The sequence below is a fragment of the Podarcis gaigeae genome (assembly GCF_964106915.1).
Source record: "Podarcis gaigeae genome assembly, chromosome: 17".
Taxonomy (NCBI): Eukaryota; Metazoa; Chordata; class Lepidosauria; order Squamata; family Lacertidae; genus Podarcis; species Podarcis gaigeae.
The window spans coordinates 6,544,230-6,563,506 of record NC_139694.1 but is presented as its reverse complement, the minus strand read 5'-3'; the positions used below and the strand labels follow the sequence as shown (position 1 = coordinate 6,563,506).

Here is a 19,277-nt window from a genome sequence, read left to right as displayed (position 1 = left end):
CTTCTTTGGAGAAAAAGTTTATTGAAATCTATGCACAGAGACAATCTGTACATAGAGACAACCAGCAGGATACCTCCTGAAAGCTGGCTGTAAAGAAATACATTTCAGCAAGCCTTCTTATACCTTTTGAGCATTTCCCCCCTCCCATTCCTTCCTCAAATTTTCCCAATCAGCTGGCAAATGTTCAACTTATTCCCTTATATGGCACATCTATCTGCTGGCTAAGCACTTCCTCATACGTGTCTTTCTGCTAGCTAAGCACTTCCCCATACGTGTCTTTCTGCTAGCTAAGCACTTCCCCATACGTGTCTTTTCTTATCTTTGCATTACTTAAGACAGGAAGCGTATGGCAGGAAACATGGTGATGATTCGCCGTGGAAGAAACTAAAAAGTTTTAAAAATTAGTTTCTTCCATTAGATTCACAAAATGTTTAGGGGTATGCATCCCCCTAGAAACCACCTTTTTGCCAAGGCACCCAAACATGGTTTGTAGTTTTGAAATATGAAAACATATGCATGTTATAAAAGACAGAGTGAGACCTCTTTGGCAGGCTGGTTAAATTTGCAAACAGCTGCAATTTTCTGGCTAGCTGGTAAGGCAGGAAGCTGGACTCTTGACCTGCCTGAGTTTAGCAAACACCCATTGTTTGGTAATGCCGCAACTGCAAAAACAGGATTAGTACAGGAATTTACTGCAGGAAATATTCGAGAGCAACCCTTACAAGGTACAATGGTACAGAGAAGGTAGAGAGAAATCCTTCTCATGCCCTGCATGTATGTCTTGCATTTCTAAAAATATTTCTAAAACAGATAGCACAAAACAGGAAACAGCTCCCAGTCTGCAGAGCTGAAAACAGGAAGCAACTTCTGGCCTACAGAGCTGACGCATTTGCGGTTTTCTGCCTAGCTGCACAACTTTTAGCTTCTTTGCCTTATTAACCCTTCCTTCTCCCTTCACTCCCTCCTCTTTTTATGAACAATCTATTACTTAGATTCGTTCTGGGGTAAGGGTCTATATTCTCTCATAAAAGCAATTACACGAGGTCCCATCGTGCGGGATATCATCTTTTCCATCATATGTTGCATACATTGCATCAAGCAGGGAATACAGAAGCAGAAAAGCAAAAGGATTATAAGCGGCCCTGCTATCAATACCATAATATTCCTGATCCAACTACCATCGGGCAGCCAAGAATATAACCAATTCCATGGATCACCTTCTGTAATTTTTTTTTAAGCGGGTTTTCAGCTATCATTGTTTCCATGGGGTCAATTGTGGCCGAAATGCTAACATTGTTATCTGGGATAAACATACAACAATGAGAATGAACTAACACACAAACTCCTCTCTATGTTGAAGATGTTACCAATGGGAATTCCATGTAGCATCAAACCTGGCCGTTTAGCATAAGGTGGTATGTGCATACACAGCCAACAATTGGAGAGATTTAACATTGTGGTGAACTTAAACATATCTTGGACATAAATATTATTCCTCCACATCTTATGATAATTTTCTCCTCGTGATGTTTTATCCAATAACCTAGTCCCCATCTGGCCATGTTCACCAGGTGCAGCACTTTCCTTGTCTCCTGCAACTATGAGAACAAGGAATACTAGGAGGATCATCAAGGGGATAGAAGGATTTGGCTGTTGCCTCCCGCAGAACCTATGACGTTCATGCCAGCAAAAGAAAAGGCACATCCATATGGCAAGGGCAGTTGAAATAACCCCTATCCACCATCCCCAATTACTCCATGGTTCCTCCCACCAATATTCAGGGAGTGTGCTCATTGTTGAAGAGCCCACTGATATTCATGCTCGATTACCTGTTGAGCCTCAAGGGTGAGAGCCCACCGGTGAGCTGATGCTCCCACTATGTGGGTCAACTTTCCTACTAACCCTGTTGGGTGGATTGAACTCTCGTGCTGCCTCCCTACTGACCAGGGCATATGGAGGCTGAAATCCTGGGGTGGCAATTCTTATTTTGGGAGGCTCGAGCCACCACAATTGTCAGAGGTGGTGCTGCAGAATTTACTGGCACTTGTTCAGCAATTTCAATGCACACCTGGTTAAGGCTCCCACCCCTGCAACACTTGCATTAAGATAGGTTCCGTCCCATTTAGGTTACTCCCTCCCCTGTTTCCAATAACCAATGAGCACGCCATCTCTTGCCACCGGCAAGACGAACCAGTCATAGCAGAGGCCAGCAGGCCAGTAAGGGCGGTATGGCTCAGTGGGGTCAGGGCTGTGGGGCATAGAGCAAATCAATACAGAATATAACAAGGAGAGAAAAGAGAAAGTCCTTATGAAAGTATTAAATGTCCTGGTGGACTTCCTGGATTAGTCCCAGCATGGGTTTTCACGTTGGGGACGCTGCCCACGGGCGCCCCTCCCATCCAATTCTTCAGCTGTGCGTAGAGATATCAGCTTCCGGTGTGATATCAGCAGAGCGGTCGTCTGCCAGGCTTCTGGAGATAGTCAGAGGAAGGGAGTTTTCTAGATCTGGTGTAACTGTCCAGTCTGAAATGGCTTTCTTCACTGAGTATGGTGGACCCAAGGGGTAATGCCGACAACTTTCACGGCTGTGGGTGTGGAGAGCAGGACGATATAAGGTCCCTTCCAGCACGGTTGTAGCAGCGTCCGTGCCCAATCTTTTACCCACACTTCATCACCTGGCTCGAACTGATGCAGCCAACACACAGGGGTTGCGAGCCTGGGTCCACCTGTTTGAGACAAAAGAAAACTCGGAAGAATATCTGGACTTAATTATTCAATTGCATATCCTGACCAGCATGTGGGGGCAACATTCTGACATATGGGACCGGTCTCCCAACCACAATTTCAAAGGGTGACAGATGGGTCTGTCTTAATGGGAGACTGCGGACCCTGAATAATGCCAGAGGTAACATTGTCACCCAATTAGACCCAGTTTCCTGTGTCAGCTTGGATGGCTGATTCTGGGGTCTGTATGCTGTATGCAACTTTCAGTTAATTTGTAGTGCCTTAGCCAATTCCTGCAACATTGAATGAACAAAGGCTGGTTCATTGTCACCAGGTTTAGGGCTCTGGTGAGCGCAGTTAATTCTGCCAGCTGGGCCGATGTTCCAGGCGGGAGTGGCTTTGCCTTGATCACCTGGTCTTCCAGGGCTACCACTGCATAACCTGCCTTCCAGTGTCCAGCCTCAATGAAGCTGCTTCCATCCATAAACCATGATGGCCACTGGGGGTCTGCTTCATCTTTAAGGTCAGGCCTGCTAGAGTACACCTCATCCATTACTTCAATGCAGTCATGCGTGGGCTCCCCACCTTCTCCTACCGGTAATAGGGTAGCTGGGTTGAGGGCTGTGGTGACTTGGAATTCCTAACGCGGATGTAATAATAACATCTGACATTTCCTCATTTTAGCCTGGGAGAGGAAATAGGTGCCTCTCAGCAGATGGCACGCTGATTCTTTCCTAAGCGGCCTCGCCCTCCTCCCCGGGCGGTTTCTCCCAACGGTGGACCTCCCATCCTCAGGGCCATCAACTTCTTTGCCTGGTACTTCTTTTTCTTCTGGGCCTCTTCCTCTTTCTGATTATAAGTGGTCTGGGCTTGTTCCAGCATCCATTCAAGGGTGTGGCCCATAAAACCATTGTGGTTTTTTTTTTCTTGTTGTTGTTTTTTTTTTTTTTTTTAATGTTCCTGCGGATATCGGGCGCTGCCTGGGCTACAAAGGCAGTTTTTATGATAGGGACATTGGCAGCCTCATCTGGGTCCACAGGCGTATACTGGCGGTAGGCTTCCTTCAGCCTCTTTAAGTAGGCTCCAGGGGCCTCCTCTGTTCCTTGCACTATTTCTCTGGCCTCCACAAAGTTGGTGAGTTTTCTGGCTGCCCTCCTCATGCCATTTAAGACATTCTGGCGATAAGTGGTGAGGGTATTTTGCCCTTCAGTGGTCTGATTTGCTGGGTTTTCCTCAAATGAAGGGTTTTGGTTCCTCCAATTATAAATTTCTGCACTAGAGAAGGAGGCATGTTGAACTGTATGAGTTCTATTGGGCACCACCCCATCAGGTCCCGCGGGGGCCAGAGGGTCATACACTCTGCGGAGAGGCATCACTCTGGCCGCGCCCTTTTCCTGTGCTTTATGTGCCCTATGGAGGGTCACACTTTTCACTGCCTTCCTCTGTCCATGTCTTATTATTTTTGGTTAGCTCAACTAATCTTTCTACAAACTCTTCATCCTCATCATCCTCTTCTCTTTCTTCCCTTTCTTTATCTTTGCCCAGGTCTAACAATGCATTGTCCACGGGATTGGGGGCTGGGCCATCTGCTCCCTGTGGCGGGGGTGGTGCCAGGGCTGTTGCCGGGGCATGGGGTGGTGGGGCATCAAAACTTTATCTTCTTCCCTCTCTGAATCCTGGAGGACTGGGGGTTGTCCTCCTCTCTTCCTGACTGAGCAGATACGGCTGCCTGAGACTTTTTGGCAGCATGACTTCAACCAAGGGGGGGGGGTTCCTTTCCACATTGGTCTTCCAAGTGGAAATATAGGGGATTTGATCAGAATGGACATTCAAAATATTCTGATATAATGGATTAAATGAATTGCAAATCAAGGGTCCTGGTGGACGGCCAATTTATTCTTCTGGGTGGGCCAATCTAATTCACAATGTCCTCATCCTCCCCTCATCAGGTTGGATCCCCAAAAAGCCTTCCAAAAGGGGTGCTTTTACTTTGGCCAGAACCCATTTCTTCCAGAAACTCCGCTCCTATTCACAGTAAAAATTCTCTCATACTTCATATACTACAGATTGTGATTTGGCGAGGTCGCCCTGCCAAAAAATGCACAATCCTGCAACCGCTCGGCCAAGGGGAATGCTAAACCCCGACCCTCATACACCAAGACAAACACTGGAGTATCTGGTACACACACACCACACAGAACACACCAAAAATCACAATATATATATATATCCCACCCTCTTCTGTTCCCAACTTCTGCTGGTGGCATTCTCCTGCACAACCCTGCAATCGCCCAGCCAAGGGGCACTAATACCCCAGCCCACACTCGACAATTCAATCACTGGAGTATCTGACATGCAACACACACAACATACAAATCACATCAATATAATTTCCCCTTATTCCTGGTGGCTGGCACTCTATTGCACAACCAATTCCCTTATTCCTGGCTGGCACCTTATTGCCTGTGACACCCTGCCACAACCAGGTGAGGTTGATCAAGCCTCCTGCCCTTTTCCGTCGGGCTGCCCTTTCCATCGGGCTTACCTGTTCCGCTGCGGACCTGTCCCCTTTCGGCGCCGTCCTCTTTTCCTCCCTCAACAAGATGTCTCCACTCCAGAACAGTGTGGCTGGCTCCCCCCCACGAAACAGGCGGGGTGCGCACGGGGAGCCTGCAAAACGCTGCTGAGCTGTTCACCTTGGTTGAGCCTGGCCCTCCGGTCCATATTGGGGAGGAGGCTAATCCCGGCACGAGCCCCCAAAGAAATGAAGCCTTATTTACCTAGGGATCCATCAGCCTCGCCATCCCCGGACCTTGGAGGGAACAAAAGTACCAGGAAAGCAAAATCTTCTTTGGAGAAAAAGTTTATTGAAATCTATGCACAGAGACAATCTGTACATAGAGACAACCAGCAGGATACCTCCTGAAAGCTGGCTGTAAAGAAATACATTTCAGCAAGCCTTCTTATACCTTTTGAGCATTTCCCCCCTCCCATTCCTTCCTCAAATTTTCCCAATCAGCTGGCAAATGTTCAACTTATTCCCTTATATGGCACATCTATCTGCTGGCTAAGCACTTCCTCATACGTGTCTTTCTGCTAGCTAAGCACTTCCCCATACGTGTCTTTCTGCTAGCTAAGCACTTCCCCATACGTGTCTTTTCTTATCTTTGCATTACTTAAGACAGGAAGCGTATGGCAGGAAACATGGTGATGATTCGCCGTGGAAGAAACTAAAAAGTTTTAAAAATTAGTTTCTTCCATTAGATTCACAAAATGTTTAGGGGTATGCATCCCCCTAGAAACCACCTTTTTGCCAAGGCACCCAAACATGGTTTGTAGTTTTGAAATATGAAAACATATGCATGTTATAAAAGACAGAGTGAGACCTCTTTGGCAGGCTGGTTAAATTTGCAAACAGCTGCAATTTTCTGGCTAGCTGGTAAGGCAGGAAGCTGGACTCTTGACCTGCCTGAGTTTAGCAAACACCCATTGTTTGGTAATGCCGCAACTGCAAAAACAGGATTAGTACAGGAATTTACTGCAGGAAATATTCGAGAGCAACCCTTACAAGGTACAATGGTACAGAGAAGGTAGAGAGAAATCCTTCTCATGCCCTGCATGTATGTCTTGCATTTCTAAAAATATTTCTAAAACAGATAGCACAAAACAGGAAACAGCTCCCAGTCTGCAGAGCTGAAAACAGGAAGCAACTTCTGGCCTACAGAGCTGACGCATTTGCGGTTTTCTGCCTAGCTGCACAACTTTTAGCTTCTTTGCCTTATTAACCCTTCCTTCTCCCTTCAACCTGAGGCAATTAACATCCAGCAGTTATTCTCCGGATTATACTCCTCTCCCCTTGGCTCTCATGCTTGCCTTGTTCTAGCCAGCTTTTGGGACCACCAGGATCTAAGCTAGAACCTCCGAGGGCTGAACTTGAGCAGATGTTAACCAGCAATAGAAAGAAGGTTGCAGGTTCCCTCTGGGTGTTATTGTACTTCAACTCCCACCAGACCAAGTCAATATGACCAATGGTCAGGGATGATGGGAGTTTAGGTCCAACAATATCTGAAGTATACCTGAAGGAGTGTCTCCACCCCCATCATTCAGCCTAGACACTGAGGTCCAGCTCTGGTGGTTCCCTCACTGTGAGAAGTGAAGCTACAGGGAACCAGGCAGAAGGCCTTCTTGGTAGGGGCACCTGCCCTGTGGAACGCCCTCCCATCAGATGTCAAGGAAATAAACAACTATCTGACTTTTAGAAGATATCCGAAGGCAGCCCTGTTTAGGGAAGTTTTTAATGTTTGATGTTTTATTGTGTTCTTAATATTCTCTTGGGAGCTGCCCACAGTGGCCGGGGAAGCCCAGCCAGATGGATACGGTATAAATAATAAACTGTTGTTGTTGTTGTTATGATCCACGGGTTCCCTATCCTTGCTGTAGAACTGGACCGTGAACCCTCCTTCAAGCAAATCTGTAGGGACTGTGGCCTCAGATTACCTCTTCCCATGGAACTATGGGAAGTGTAGTTCCGTGATGGGAAGAGGGGTCTCCTAACGACTCTCAGCACCCTTAGCAAACTACAGTTCCCAGGATTCTTTGCAGGAGGCCATGGCTGTTTAAAGTGATGTGATGCTGCTTTAGATGTATAGCGCAGATGGGGCCTCAGTGTTTTGGCTGAAATAATTATTTAAATTCAGTCTCCCCCAGCTCAAACTCAACACACTGACTCCCTAGTTAGAGGTCATTCTTAGGAAAAGTTTTCTTTCTCCCTCCCATGCTTCCAAATTACTTTATGCATGCCTACCTTTAAAAAGAGTTTGGAACTCATTATCTACACACCGATAACTTCTGCTTTTAGGTTTACAGAGATAGGTCTTAGTAATAACTCTTAACAAAACCTTGCACATGAAGAATATTTCTGTAACAGAAAGGAATGTGGGGTCTCTTTGTCTGAAGACTCCAAAAGTGAACCTTCTTGGAGAAAATCCAGTCAAGTCTTGTCAGCTGATAAATACATCCTATGTCCTTTTAAAATGTGTTTTTTGGGGGGCGGGGGGGCTATTGAGCTGTTGTTTTTATTTTTATTAGGTATTTTGTGGTTTTATAGCTTGATTTTATTCTGTGAACTGCCCTGAGACCCCTGGGTATAGGGCTGTATATTAATAATAATAATAATAATAATAATAATAATAATAATAATAGAGATGGTATGTTTCTTGCACAGGTAAATGGAAGATCTGGAGACACGCAAGGCACGTCGGATAGAGCAGATGGTAGCCAAATGGCTGCGGCGGTCACGGGATCATGCAGCCAGGTAGGTATTTTAAGGAAATGTCATTAAAAGGGGGAAGGTAAACGCCGTTTCCATGCGCTGCTCTGGCTCACCAGAAGCGGCTTAGTCATGCTGGCCACATGGCCCGGAAGCTGTACGCCGGCTCCCTCGGCCAATAAAGCGAGATGAGCGCCGCAACCCCAGAGTCGGTCACGACTGGACCTAATGGTCAGGGGTCCCTTTACCTTTTAGGTCAAAACCAGCAGTTTGAATTGGGCCCAGAAACTAATTGGTAGCCAGTGCAGTCGGACCAGGATCAGTGTAATATGCTCAGATCGTCTTGCTCCGGTGAGCAACCTGGCCGCTGAATTCTGCACCAGCTGAAGTTTCCAAACCATTTTCAGAGGCAGCCCTATCTATAACATATTATAATAGCGTCTCCCCACGAGAGGGTTATGTAGCCGGGCTCTGCACATATATGTGAAACCGCGTAAAGTTGGGAGGGCGCTGTTGAGAGAGGCTGTGAAACAGCTCTCTCTCTCAGCGGATCCTGATCATCCCACCCACCTTCTCCGGGTGGTGATGAACCTCAGCACGTATGGTCCCTGCTGGCTGCCTCCGGTATCGGAAAGCTGAGCTGGGGAGTTGATGGGTTGGTTCCAGGGGGCTCCCAGTACCATAGCTGTCAACCGTCCCTTATTTGGTGGGAAACTCCCTTATCCCAGCGCCGTTTCCTGCTGCTGTCCCAGATTGATGATGTTCCTTAAGTTCCCCAGGTTCATGCTCAGGAGGGAAGCAGCGGCTCGGGGTCCTCCGCCTCAAGAGAGCAAGAGAGAGCGCGCTCACGGGCTGCCGCGTCCCCGTCTCTCCCTTTCCCCCCCTCAGGGGCACGTTGTGAGGAGACGGGTGGCGGCGGGCGGGCAGGCAGCCAGCCCCTCTCTTGCGAGACTTCCGCCGCGCTGCCAGGGGAAGCCGGAGGCGGCGTTGGCGGCTGAGGAGGCGGCCTGAGGGAGGAGGGATGGGGAGGGACGCAGAAGGGCGGCGCTTCAGCGGCTGCCACGGCGCCACAAGCGCCTCATGCCGGGCTCACGGGCGGCGTGGGCGAGAGTCTCCCTCCCTCCCTCTCTCTTGGGCGGGGAAGGGCCGATGGAACTCCTTGCACCAGGACGACGGCAGCCCCAACGTGCTGCTTAGCATACCCTCCAACCAGTGCAGCATCTTAATGTAGTGATTTCCCCCTCTGCATCCCTTTCATAACTCTACTTTTATAAATCATTTGTCCACCCATAGTTCAAATTTTTACAAGTTTTCTGTCAATCCTACCAATGTATGTAACTCTCTACAATAGCTTTTCAACTAAATTATAAACTTTCCCCATTCTTTATGAAAGAGGTCCTCTTCCTGGTTTCGAATTCTGCCTGTAAGCTTTGCCATCTCGACGTCGTTCATCCGTTTTGTCTGCCCCTCTTCTTTGGCTGGAGTTGTAGACCCTTAGGATCATCTAGTCTAACTCCCTGCAAAACACAGTCAGTGGCAGCCAAAGCAGCCTGGCTCCATTAGTGCCGGATTTCTGTATAAACTAAGCCAAAATCCCTTATTTTGGCTGCTGATCCCTTATTTTCGAGGCTGCTGGTCCCTTATTTTCAAATCTGTAGGTTGACAGCTATGTGGTACCCAGTGCTGCTGTGGCCTCTCTCCCCTTTCGTCTTGGAAGTTGCTGTAGATGGCTCCTTTCTATCCAGTTTCTCCCCCACCCCCAAGAAATAACGTTGCTGCCTGTTTGTGGGGTGGCGAGGGCGATCAAAGGGCGTCTCTTGGATTCTGCCCAAGGAACAAAATTGATGAGTGAGCAAAGCTAAAACATTTGAGGCAAGTGCATAGCAGGCCTGGTGAGGGATGCAGCCCAGGGAGAAGGGGTGTGGCTTCAAAGGGAGAGAGTCCTCAGAGCCAGGTAGAGAGGTCTGAAGAGCTGCATTTTCCTCCCAGGCCTAAGGGTCTCCACCCCTGCAATAGGGGGCTGCTTTGAACTTCTGGCAGCTGCTAATTTTGTGTGGGGCGAATCCGGCTGATGCTTCCCTTCCTTCCCATCCCGTTGTGTAGTTCATCGTTCCATAATGTCCCTGCATTCTCTCCTTCCGCTTTTATTGCAGTTTTGGGTTTTCCTTTTGATCTTCCTGTCCCTGTCTCCCTCTGCCTCCTGCCTTCATCCCCAAGCCCTTTCTCTTTTCCATTGGCTGATGGAACTTCCCAAGCTGCCCTGCAAGTCCAGGGTGAGCATTGCTATCCCTCCCCACCAAGGCCGGCCCACCCATGAGACGAGGTGAGACAACCACGTTGGGTGGCAAGATCCACAGGGGCAGCAGATCCTGATGTCGATCATCATCACCATTATTATTATTATTATTATTATTATTATTATTATTAATACCCCACCCAACTGGCTGAGTTTCCCCAGCCACTCTGGGCGGCTACCAATTGAGTGTTAAAAACAATACACCATTAAATATTAAAAACTTCCCTAAACAGGGCTGCCTTCATAGGTCTTTCAAAGATAGGATAGCTGCTTATTTCCTTCACATGGTGGGAGGGCGTCTCACAGAGTGGGTGCCACTACCGAGAAGGCCCTCTGTCTGGTTCCCTGTAACCTCACTTCTCGCATGAGGGAGACCATTTAGTGACTCTTCCCCCCACCATGTTGTTTCTGATGCAAATCTTCACTCACCTCTTCTTCCTTGACAGGGAGGGTCACCATTTTGTGGTTTGCCTCAGGTGGCAAAATGTACAGTGGTGCCTCGCAAGACGAAATTAATCCGTTCCGTGAGGCTCTTCGTATAGCGGTTTTTTCGTCTTGCGAAGCAAGCCCATTGACAGCTTAGCGGATTAGCGCTATTAGCGGTTTAGCGGCTTTTAGCAATCAGCTGATAAGCGGCTTAGCGGCTTAGGAAAAAGGGAAAAAGGGAAAAAGGGGGGGGAACCGCAGGAACTCGCAAGACATTTTCGTCTTGCGAAGCAAGCCCATAGGGAAATTCGTTTTGCGAAGTGCCTCCAATACGGAAAACCCTTTCGTCTAGCGGGTTTTCCGTCTTGCGAGGCGTTCGTCTTGCGGGGCACCACTGTATTGAGTTGGCCTTGTTTCCTACCTCTTCTCTCTCTCTCTCTCTCTAACACACACACACACACACACACACACACACACACACACATCCGGTCCAAATCCTGGCTGCCCCTGCCAGTCCTCTCTTTATTCTCCTCTTCTCACATATCCTTCTGTTCCTGGTCTGCCCGCCTGCCTTTCTCACACACACACACACCAAGCTGTGTGGTCTCAGAAAATGCCCGCCTCTGCTTCCTGCAATTGCTCCGCTCGACACTGCTGCTCTCTGATTTCTCCCTCACCTCCTTTGCCCTCTCTGGGGCATATGCTGAAAGCTGGAGCCTTTATCTATCCAGGCTGCCATGCCAGTGCTTGCTATTCTTTCTGCCCGTCTGCCACTTAAACTATGCTATGTCCTGGCAAGCTCTGGAAGTTGTCACCCTGCGATACCCGGAGTGCTGCCAACATTCCTGTGCCTACTTCCATTATCTCCGCTTCTTTTCATGCCAGCCTTTCCTCCCTCCCTCCCTGGCTGCCTAGGGCACTTGCTGTAAGCAGAAGTCCTAGAATGGCTGAAACAACTTGCCTCCCAGCTCTCCCCCTTCCTTCCTTGGCGCTGCCCAGTTCAATAAGAGCCTCTCTCCTTGGGCAGACAGTGGCTGTTGTGACATCATCCTGCTGTTGCCCACCTGAAGCAGGAACAGGTGGTCCCCTCCCACAGTGCTGTCCTTCTGGCAGAAAAAAAGAGAAAATGTTATGCCCCAATACCTGCACATTGTTGTCATTACTTATTATTCACTCCCTGTACAACTAATCCAGAATGCGGCAGCCAGACTGGTGACTGGGAGTGGCCGCTGAGACCATATAACACTGGCCCTGAAAGACCTACATTGGCTCCCAGTACATTTCCAAGCACAATTCAAAGTGTTGGAGCTGACCTTTAAAGCCCTAAATGGACTCAGCCCAGTATACCTGAAGGAGCATCTCCACCCCCATCATCCAGCCTGGACACTGAGGTCCAGCTCCGAGGACCTTCTGGGGGTTCCCTTGCTGCAAGAAGGGAGGTTAGAGGGAACCAGGCAGAGGGCCTTCTCGGTGGTGGTGCCCACCCTGTGGAACACCCTGCCTTCAGATGTCAAGGAAATAAACAACTATCTGACTTTTAGAAGACATCTGAAGGCAAACCTCTTTAGGGAAGTTTTTAATGTTTGATGTTTTATTGTGTTTTTAATATTCTGTTGGGAACTGCCCAGAGTGTCTCTGGGTACAGCTGAGAGAGAGCCCTGTTTGAAACCCTGGAGAGCTGAGCCTTCTTCTCTTGGGGGTTCCCCAGTTTGTGCCTCTCACCATTCCTCTGAGTCCAAGCCAGTCCATGACAGACACTTCCAAATGGTTGCTATTTGCAGGAAGGAATCAATAATGTCCTAGCAAATTCAGGTTGTGAATTTCTAGGCGATTGGGAAGCCCTATGCAATAGATTCAGTTCTCCAAAAAGATCAGACTTCCTCCAATATGGAAAGTGACAGAAAAATGCACTGGAAAGTATTATTATTATTATTATTATTATTATTATTATTATTATTTATACCCCACCCAACTGGCTGAGTTTCCCCAGCCACTCTGGGCAGCTCCCAACAGAATTAAAAGCACTACAGAGTGGGATGGAAAATGATGCCTTCCTGCATCCCTATGGACAACCTTCTTTTTATATATAATTTTTTTTATTTAATTTTACATAATAGTTAGCTATACATGGGGACGCGGGTGGCACTGTGGGTTAAACCACAGAGCCTAGGACTTCGCGGCGGTTCGAATCCCCGCGACAGGGTGAGCTCCTGTTGCTCGATCCCTGCTCCTGCCAACCTAGCAATTCGAAAGCACGGTTAAAGCACGTCAAAGTGCAAGTAGATAAATAGGTACCACTCCGGCGGGAAGGTAAATGGTAAACGGGAAGGTAAAGCGAGATGAGCACCGCAACCCCAGAGTCAGTCACGACTGGGCCTAATGGTCAGGAGTCCCTTTTCTTTTACTAGTTATACATAACAAACATATCAATTCAAACAAACAACAACAAAGAACACAAAAGGTTATCTCAAACCTTCAGACCTCCATCTACCCCTCCATGGGTTCCATTTTTATAATTTTGTTCCTGCATTTTTTCCTGTAATCTATCTACTGCAATAATAAATGTCCATAATATCCAATTTACTGTAATCTGCTTAATAATAAATGTCCATAATATCCAAAGTCCACCTTTCTTTTCAAGTGTTTTTTATATTCCTGCTACTGATGTTAACCATTTACAGTGATCTCTCAAATATGTTTTAAAGTCATCCCAGTCCTTAATAAAGATTTGGTCTTCCTGATTTCTGATCTTTCCCGTCATTTTTGCCATTTCGGCTTATTCCATCAACTTAGTCTGCCATTCATCTCTGGGCAGTACTTTGTCTTCTTTCCGTCTCTGGGCTGAGAGCATCTGTGCTGCTGTCGTCACATACATTGTAAAAAAAAATCTTCTCTTTTGGTAATTCTGCACCTATAATTCCTAAAAAAAAGCTTCTGGTTTTTTTAACAAAAGTTATGTTAAACATTTTTTCCCCAATTCATTATATATCAATTCCTGTGGCGCTGTGGGTTAAACCACAGAGCCTAGGACTTGGCGATCAGAAGGTCGGCGGTTCGAATCCCCGTGTAGGGGTGAGCTCCTGTTGCTCGGTCCCTGCTCCTGCCCATCTCGCAGTTCGAAAGCACGTCAAGTGCAAGTAGATAAATAGGTACCGCTCTGGCAGGAAGGTAAACGGCGTTTCCGTGCGCTGCTCTGGTTCGCCAGAAGCGGCTTAGTCATGCTGGCCACATGACCAGGAAGCTGTACGCTGGCTCCCTCAGCCAATAAAGCGAGATGAGCGCCGCAATCCCAGAGTCGGCCACGACTGGACCTAATGGTCAGGGGTCCCTTTACCTTTAGCTATGGGCAACCTTCTTAAGCATTTTTTTTTATAAAAAATTTTTTGCAGGGGGAGAGCGTCAGTGGGTGACAGAGCTTCGGACAGCATATATCAGCCTCCAACCCGTGTGAAGCTCAAAGTGGAGGTCCAAAAAGATGTGCTGCTTGGACATTATGGCTTTGAAGTTTCCCAGCATCTTCCCCTGCTTATCACCTCAGTTGCTGCAGGTAGGGATGATATCTCTCTAAGGTAACACCAAATAACATGCAATGATGACAGAGGGGTGGGGTGGGTGGAAGGAATGAATCACACAGAGTAGGCAAAGTTGACTTTATATTCGAAGGAACTAGGTCTGCTCAGGAGCGCCAGGTCTAATGAGTACAGCAACTCTTCTCTTTTTTTAAAAAAAAAAAATAAACTTTTCAGATACATACATTTCACTGATGTTGCATTCATTTTGACATTTTAAAACTTGACCTCCTTCCCCCCTCTTTCTGCAGTTCCTTAAATTTATTTTCAATTTCTTCTGCATATCCAAATTAACTTTACTTACTCGTTTATTTATCCTTCATATATTCTTCTTTCTTCTTTGGCGATCCGTCTTCCATAAACACGGTTTTAACAATGAGTCTGTAAGTGACTGTGGAGGCCAATTCTGGACCCACACGTCCTTCCACAGTGGGGACATTGGTTCCTGGGTGGGAGTTGATCACAATGTGGATTTGCCAAGCATGCCTTCCTCTTAGCACGTTTCTACGTTTCTCCCTTGCATTCTGAGTCTTCAAAGCCCATGACACCTTTGGTAAAGGCTGTTCGTATGTGTGTGTGTGTTTGTGTGTATACACACACACACACACACACACACATATATATACACACACATACACACACATATATATATATATATATATATATATATATATATATATACACACACACACACACTTATATAGCTGCAGGTTATTACAATAATCTTGCCAATGTTTTTATCTGTTTACAGTTTATCTGTAAATATTCAGTAAACCATTTCCATTCATTTATAAAAAGTTTGTTATCTTTATTTCTTATTCTTTTGGCCATTTTTGTATATTCCATAAGTTTTTGTATCATTCTTCCTCTGCTGGGACTACTTCTTTCCATTTTGGGGAACAGCAAGTCTTCGTCATAGGTCTTGCCCCTAAGTCACAGTTGTGGAAACTGAAGGTCCCTGGCTTCTCACAACTGCCTGAATCTCCTCCTTCCTGGGTCCTTCCCAAGTAATCTGAGACTACACCGATGTGCCTGTCTCTGCTCCTCTCTCTTCATACCTCTTCTGATTCTGGGAGACCGAGGAGAGGGGAGCTTGTTGCAGCAAGAGGAGGACATACCCAGCATGACTCATCTCCTACTTCTGAGGAGGAGCACTACCATTCCTTCCTGAGCTGACTAGGGTGGGATGGAGTCGCTCAATGGTGCACTTATGTCTCATTGGGTAACTTTGGTTTGCATTTTCATGTCGTAAGATGTCTGAAGTGAGGCTCCAGCTTTCTGCAATTCAAGTTGATTTTGTAAATGCGGAGAGATCATTTGTCCCTAACAAGGCCCTGATGTTTTGCAGGCAATATACCGGTGGTACATGACCCCAGTCAAGCTTGCTAAGATATATCACCTGTCTGATAATAAATGTTGGAAATGTAAAGAGGTGGAAGGGACATTCTTTCACCTCTGGTGGACCTGCCCGAAAGTGAAGGCCTTTTGGGAAATGATTCATAATGAACTAAAAAAGGTACTTAGATTTACCTTACCTAAGAAACCAGAGGCCTTCCTCCTGGGCATGGTGGACCAGAGAGTGCTTAAGAAGGACAGAATTTTTTTTATGTACGCCACTACAGCAGCAAGGATTCTGATTGCAAAACATTGGAAGACACAAGATTTACCCACACTGGAGGAATGGCAAACGCAGTTGATGGACTACATGGAACTGGCCGAAATGACTGGCAGAATCCGAGACTTGGGAGAAGAAACAATCGAGGAGGACTGGAAAAAATTTAAGGATTATCTGGAAAAACACTATAAGTTGTATGAATGTTAAAAAAATGCACCTTTTAGGAAACTCTAGCTTCAGTAATGTTAAACTAAAGAAATGGAAATTAAGGCACAAGAAGTCTGAGATAAGAATAAGGAAATAACTTTATTGTGTTTAAATGAAAATGTACATGATTCGGGTTATAATACATTTGAAATTGGGTAACATGATAAAACGAAGGATACAATAAGTAATGAAATAAGTTAACAAATTGCTGATGTTATGTTCACAGAGAATGCAGGGTTGGGAGGATGCGGGGAAGTCCAGTAGATTTGGAAAAAAGAACAAGAAAATTTGTAATCTTCTTATTTTACTTTTATAATATGCTCTTTATTCTTTTTTCTGTATTTTACAAACTTAATAAAAAATATTATTAAAAAAAAAAATGTTTTGCAGGCAGCACCGCTGACGGGAAGCTTTTGCCGGGGGATCACATCATTGCAATAAACAACAAAGCAGCTGAAGAAGATGTTACCGGGGAACAAGCAGCCGCTCTTTTAAGGTGCTATGCATGAGCATGCCCAAAGCATTAGATAATGCAGCTGAGCTCCAGGAAAAGCTTAGGTTCTCTCTTTTTATATGATACGGAGGGGGGGGGGGCATGTCTTCTTTACTTTCTTCTTCACTACAATATATCCATTTATTCCCAATTGTCAATGTCAAAAGGGACTAAAATCTATAAAATTCATAGAAACTAATCCTGTCAAATCGCTCTGATCAGCCTTTCCTCCAGGCAATGTCAGGTGGCAGACTATGCATATTTGGGACCATTGTCTTCTCAGGAAGTGTTTATCTGTGCATATCTCCGACTCTGCATATTCCCCCCTCCCTCCTCCATATGTTAATCTGTGTAACCCAACCTCCCTTTAATATATATTCATGATGTAATCCGTGTAACCAAACCTCTCTTTAATGTATTCATGACATGTTTTGCACTGTATTCTGGGACATGGAGGGAGTTTTCAAAAACTCATGTCACCCCTTTCTCGCTGTTCAATCTCGTCTTGAACCTGTTGCGCAATAAACCTTGGATCTCCGCATTTTGCTCCTGTCCGGCTGAGCTCATTTTCTTCCGCAGGGACCCGCGGACACTTAGTCCGACGAGCTGGGTGGCAGTGTAGCCCCGCACCCAGATTTTAGCCGTAACAATATATATAAATTCATTTATTTGACTTTTCAGATTAAAGTTTTACAATCGCATATACAACATAAAAACAAGATTCCAAAGAATCTCCTGGACTTCCCTCCTCCCTTTTGTTGGTCCTATTGTTAATCATTTCCTCCTGCATCTTTTATAATAATCCAAATCTTTTACATCTCATGTCCAAAATTCACCATTAAACTGCAAGTGTTATTCCAATCCTACTAACGATTTTAACTGTTTGCAATGGTTTTTAAGGTAAATTATAAATTCCCCCCATTCCTGATTAAAATTTTGGTCTTCCTGATTTCTGATTCTTCCGGTCAGTTTTGCCATTTCGGCATAATCCATCAACTTAATCTGCCATTCTTCTCTGGTAGGGACAGGGACAGCTTAGGTTCTCACCAGAGATTTGTGCTAGCAAAGACAGGGTTTGGGTATCCCAAGGAGGATCCAGATTTTTCTGTGGCATCTCCTAACCATGTTCAATCAAGAGTTACGTATTTCTGAAGTCCCATGGTGTCATGGTCCGGTTCACGGGCAATGGAAGTCCCGGCAGGGGACGTCAGGACCGGGGGCAAGATGGTGGGGTGGGAACAGGAACAGGGGTCCAGAAGCCAGAAGTCAGGAAACCAGGAGAGCTGGGAGTCATGAAGTCAAGGGTCCAAGGATCAAGAAGCAAGGAGTCAAGGAACCAAACGCAGCAAGGCAGGGAACGTGTTTTGTAATTATTATTATTATTGTTGTTGTTGTTGTTTATTTGTTTGTTTATTTATTTATTTATTTATACCCCACCCATCTGGCTGGGCTTCCCCAGCCACTCCGGGCGGCTTCCAAAAAAATATTAAAATATTGTAATACATCAAACATTAAAAGCTTCCCTAAACAGGGCTGCCTTCAGATGTCTTCTAAAAGTCTGGTAGTTGTTGTTCTCTTTGACATTTCGTGGGAGGGCGTTCCACAGGGTGGGTGCCACTACCAAGAAGGCCCTCTGCCTGGTTCCCTGTAACTTGGCTTCTCACAGTGAGGGAACCACCAGAAGGCCCTTGGCGCTGGACCTCAGTGTCCGGGTAGAACGATGGGGGTGGAGACGCTCCTTCAGCTGTGGCAAAGAGCTGAAGGGAAATGCTGACCTTATATCCCTTCCCAGCTCTTGACACCAGGTGCTGTGAGTTACCAATTGGCCTCACCTGTGAGGCCGCGCCTTGCCTCTTCAGAACAAACTTAGGAAGGCCCCAGTCCTGGGTCACAGGGCCTGGCTTCTGCACACATACCTGACACATAGCACTTTACAGAATGCAGTGGTATCTTGGGTTAAGTACTTAATTCGTTCCGGAGGTCCGTTCTTAACCTGAAACTGTTCTTAACCTGAAGCACCACTTTAGCTATTGGGGCCTCCTGCTGCTGCCACAGCTCAATTTCTGTTCTCATCCTGAAGCAAAGTTCTTAACCCGAGGTAATATTTCTGGGTTAGCAGAGTCTGTAACCTGAAGCGTATGTAACCCGAAGGACCACTTTACAAGTCATATGGTGTTTGAGATGGCAGTGAAGCATCTAGACAGGAATATTGGGGAGACGGTTGCAGATGCAGGACTTGAATGAGGAAGACAGTTTAAAAGTAGAGCGATAGAGGTAACTTGGGTGTCATCTGTGTGGTGCTGATGGTCTAAACCACAGAGCCTCTTGGGCTTGCCGTTCGGAAGGTCAGCAGTTTGAATCCCCACAACAGGGTGAGCTCCCATTGCTCGGTCCCAGCTCCTGCCAACGTAGCAGTTTGAAAGCACACCAGTGCAAGTAGATAAATAGGTACTACTGTGGCGGGAAAGTAAACGGCATTTCTGTGCGCTCTGGTTTCCGTCACGGTGTCCTGCTGCGCCCAGAAGCGGTTTAGTCGTGCTGGCCACATGACCCAGAAAGTTGTCTGTGGACAAACGCCGGCTCCCTCAGCCTGAAAGCGAGATGAGCGCCACAACCCCATAGTCGCCTTTGACTGGACTTAACCATCCAGGGGTCCTTTACCTTTTTACCTTTTACCA

General features: G+C 46.5%; 2 protein-coding genes across 5 annotated transcripts in view; both read left to right on the top strand.

Moving 5' to 3' along the window:
- FRMPD1 (FERM and PDZ domain containing 1) overlaps positions 1–19,277 on the top strand; it is a 97,414-nt gene that overhangs the window by 44,933 nt on the left and 33,204 nt on the right. For 3 of the 4 annotated variants that reach the window (XR_014559308.1, XM_083718309.1, XM_083718308.1), the window contains 3 exons: positions 7,949–8,038; positions 14,105–14,262; positions 16,497–16,602. Coding sequence is in view for 2 of the 4 variants with exons in the window: in XM_083718309.1 (XP_083574435.1) it covers positions 7,953–8,038; positions 14,105–14,262; positions 16,497–16,602 (350 nt within the window). In the remaining 2 variants the exon portion in view is untranslated. Of the gene's footprint in view, positions 1–7,948; positions 8,039–14,104; positions 14,263–16,496; positions 16,603–19,277 lie in introns of those variants that run through there. The other variant, XM_083718310.1, reaches the window with a different exon arrangement.
- The window catches only part of FBXO10 (F-box protein 10), a 168,387-nt gene continuing 158,118 nt past the window's right edge, over positions 9,009–19,277 (top strand). The window contains exon 1 of the mRNA XM_083718639.1: positions 9,009–9,327. The gene's annotated coding sequence lies outside the window, so the exon portion shown is untranslated. The remainder of the gene's footprint in view (positions 9,328–19,277) is intronic.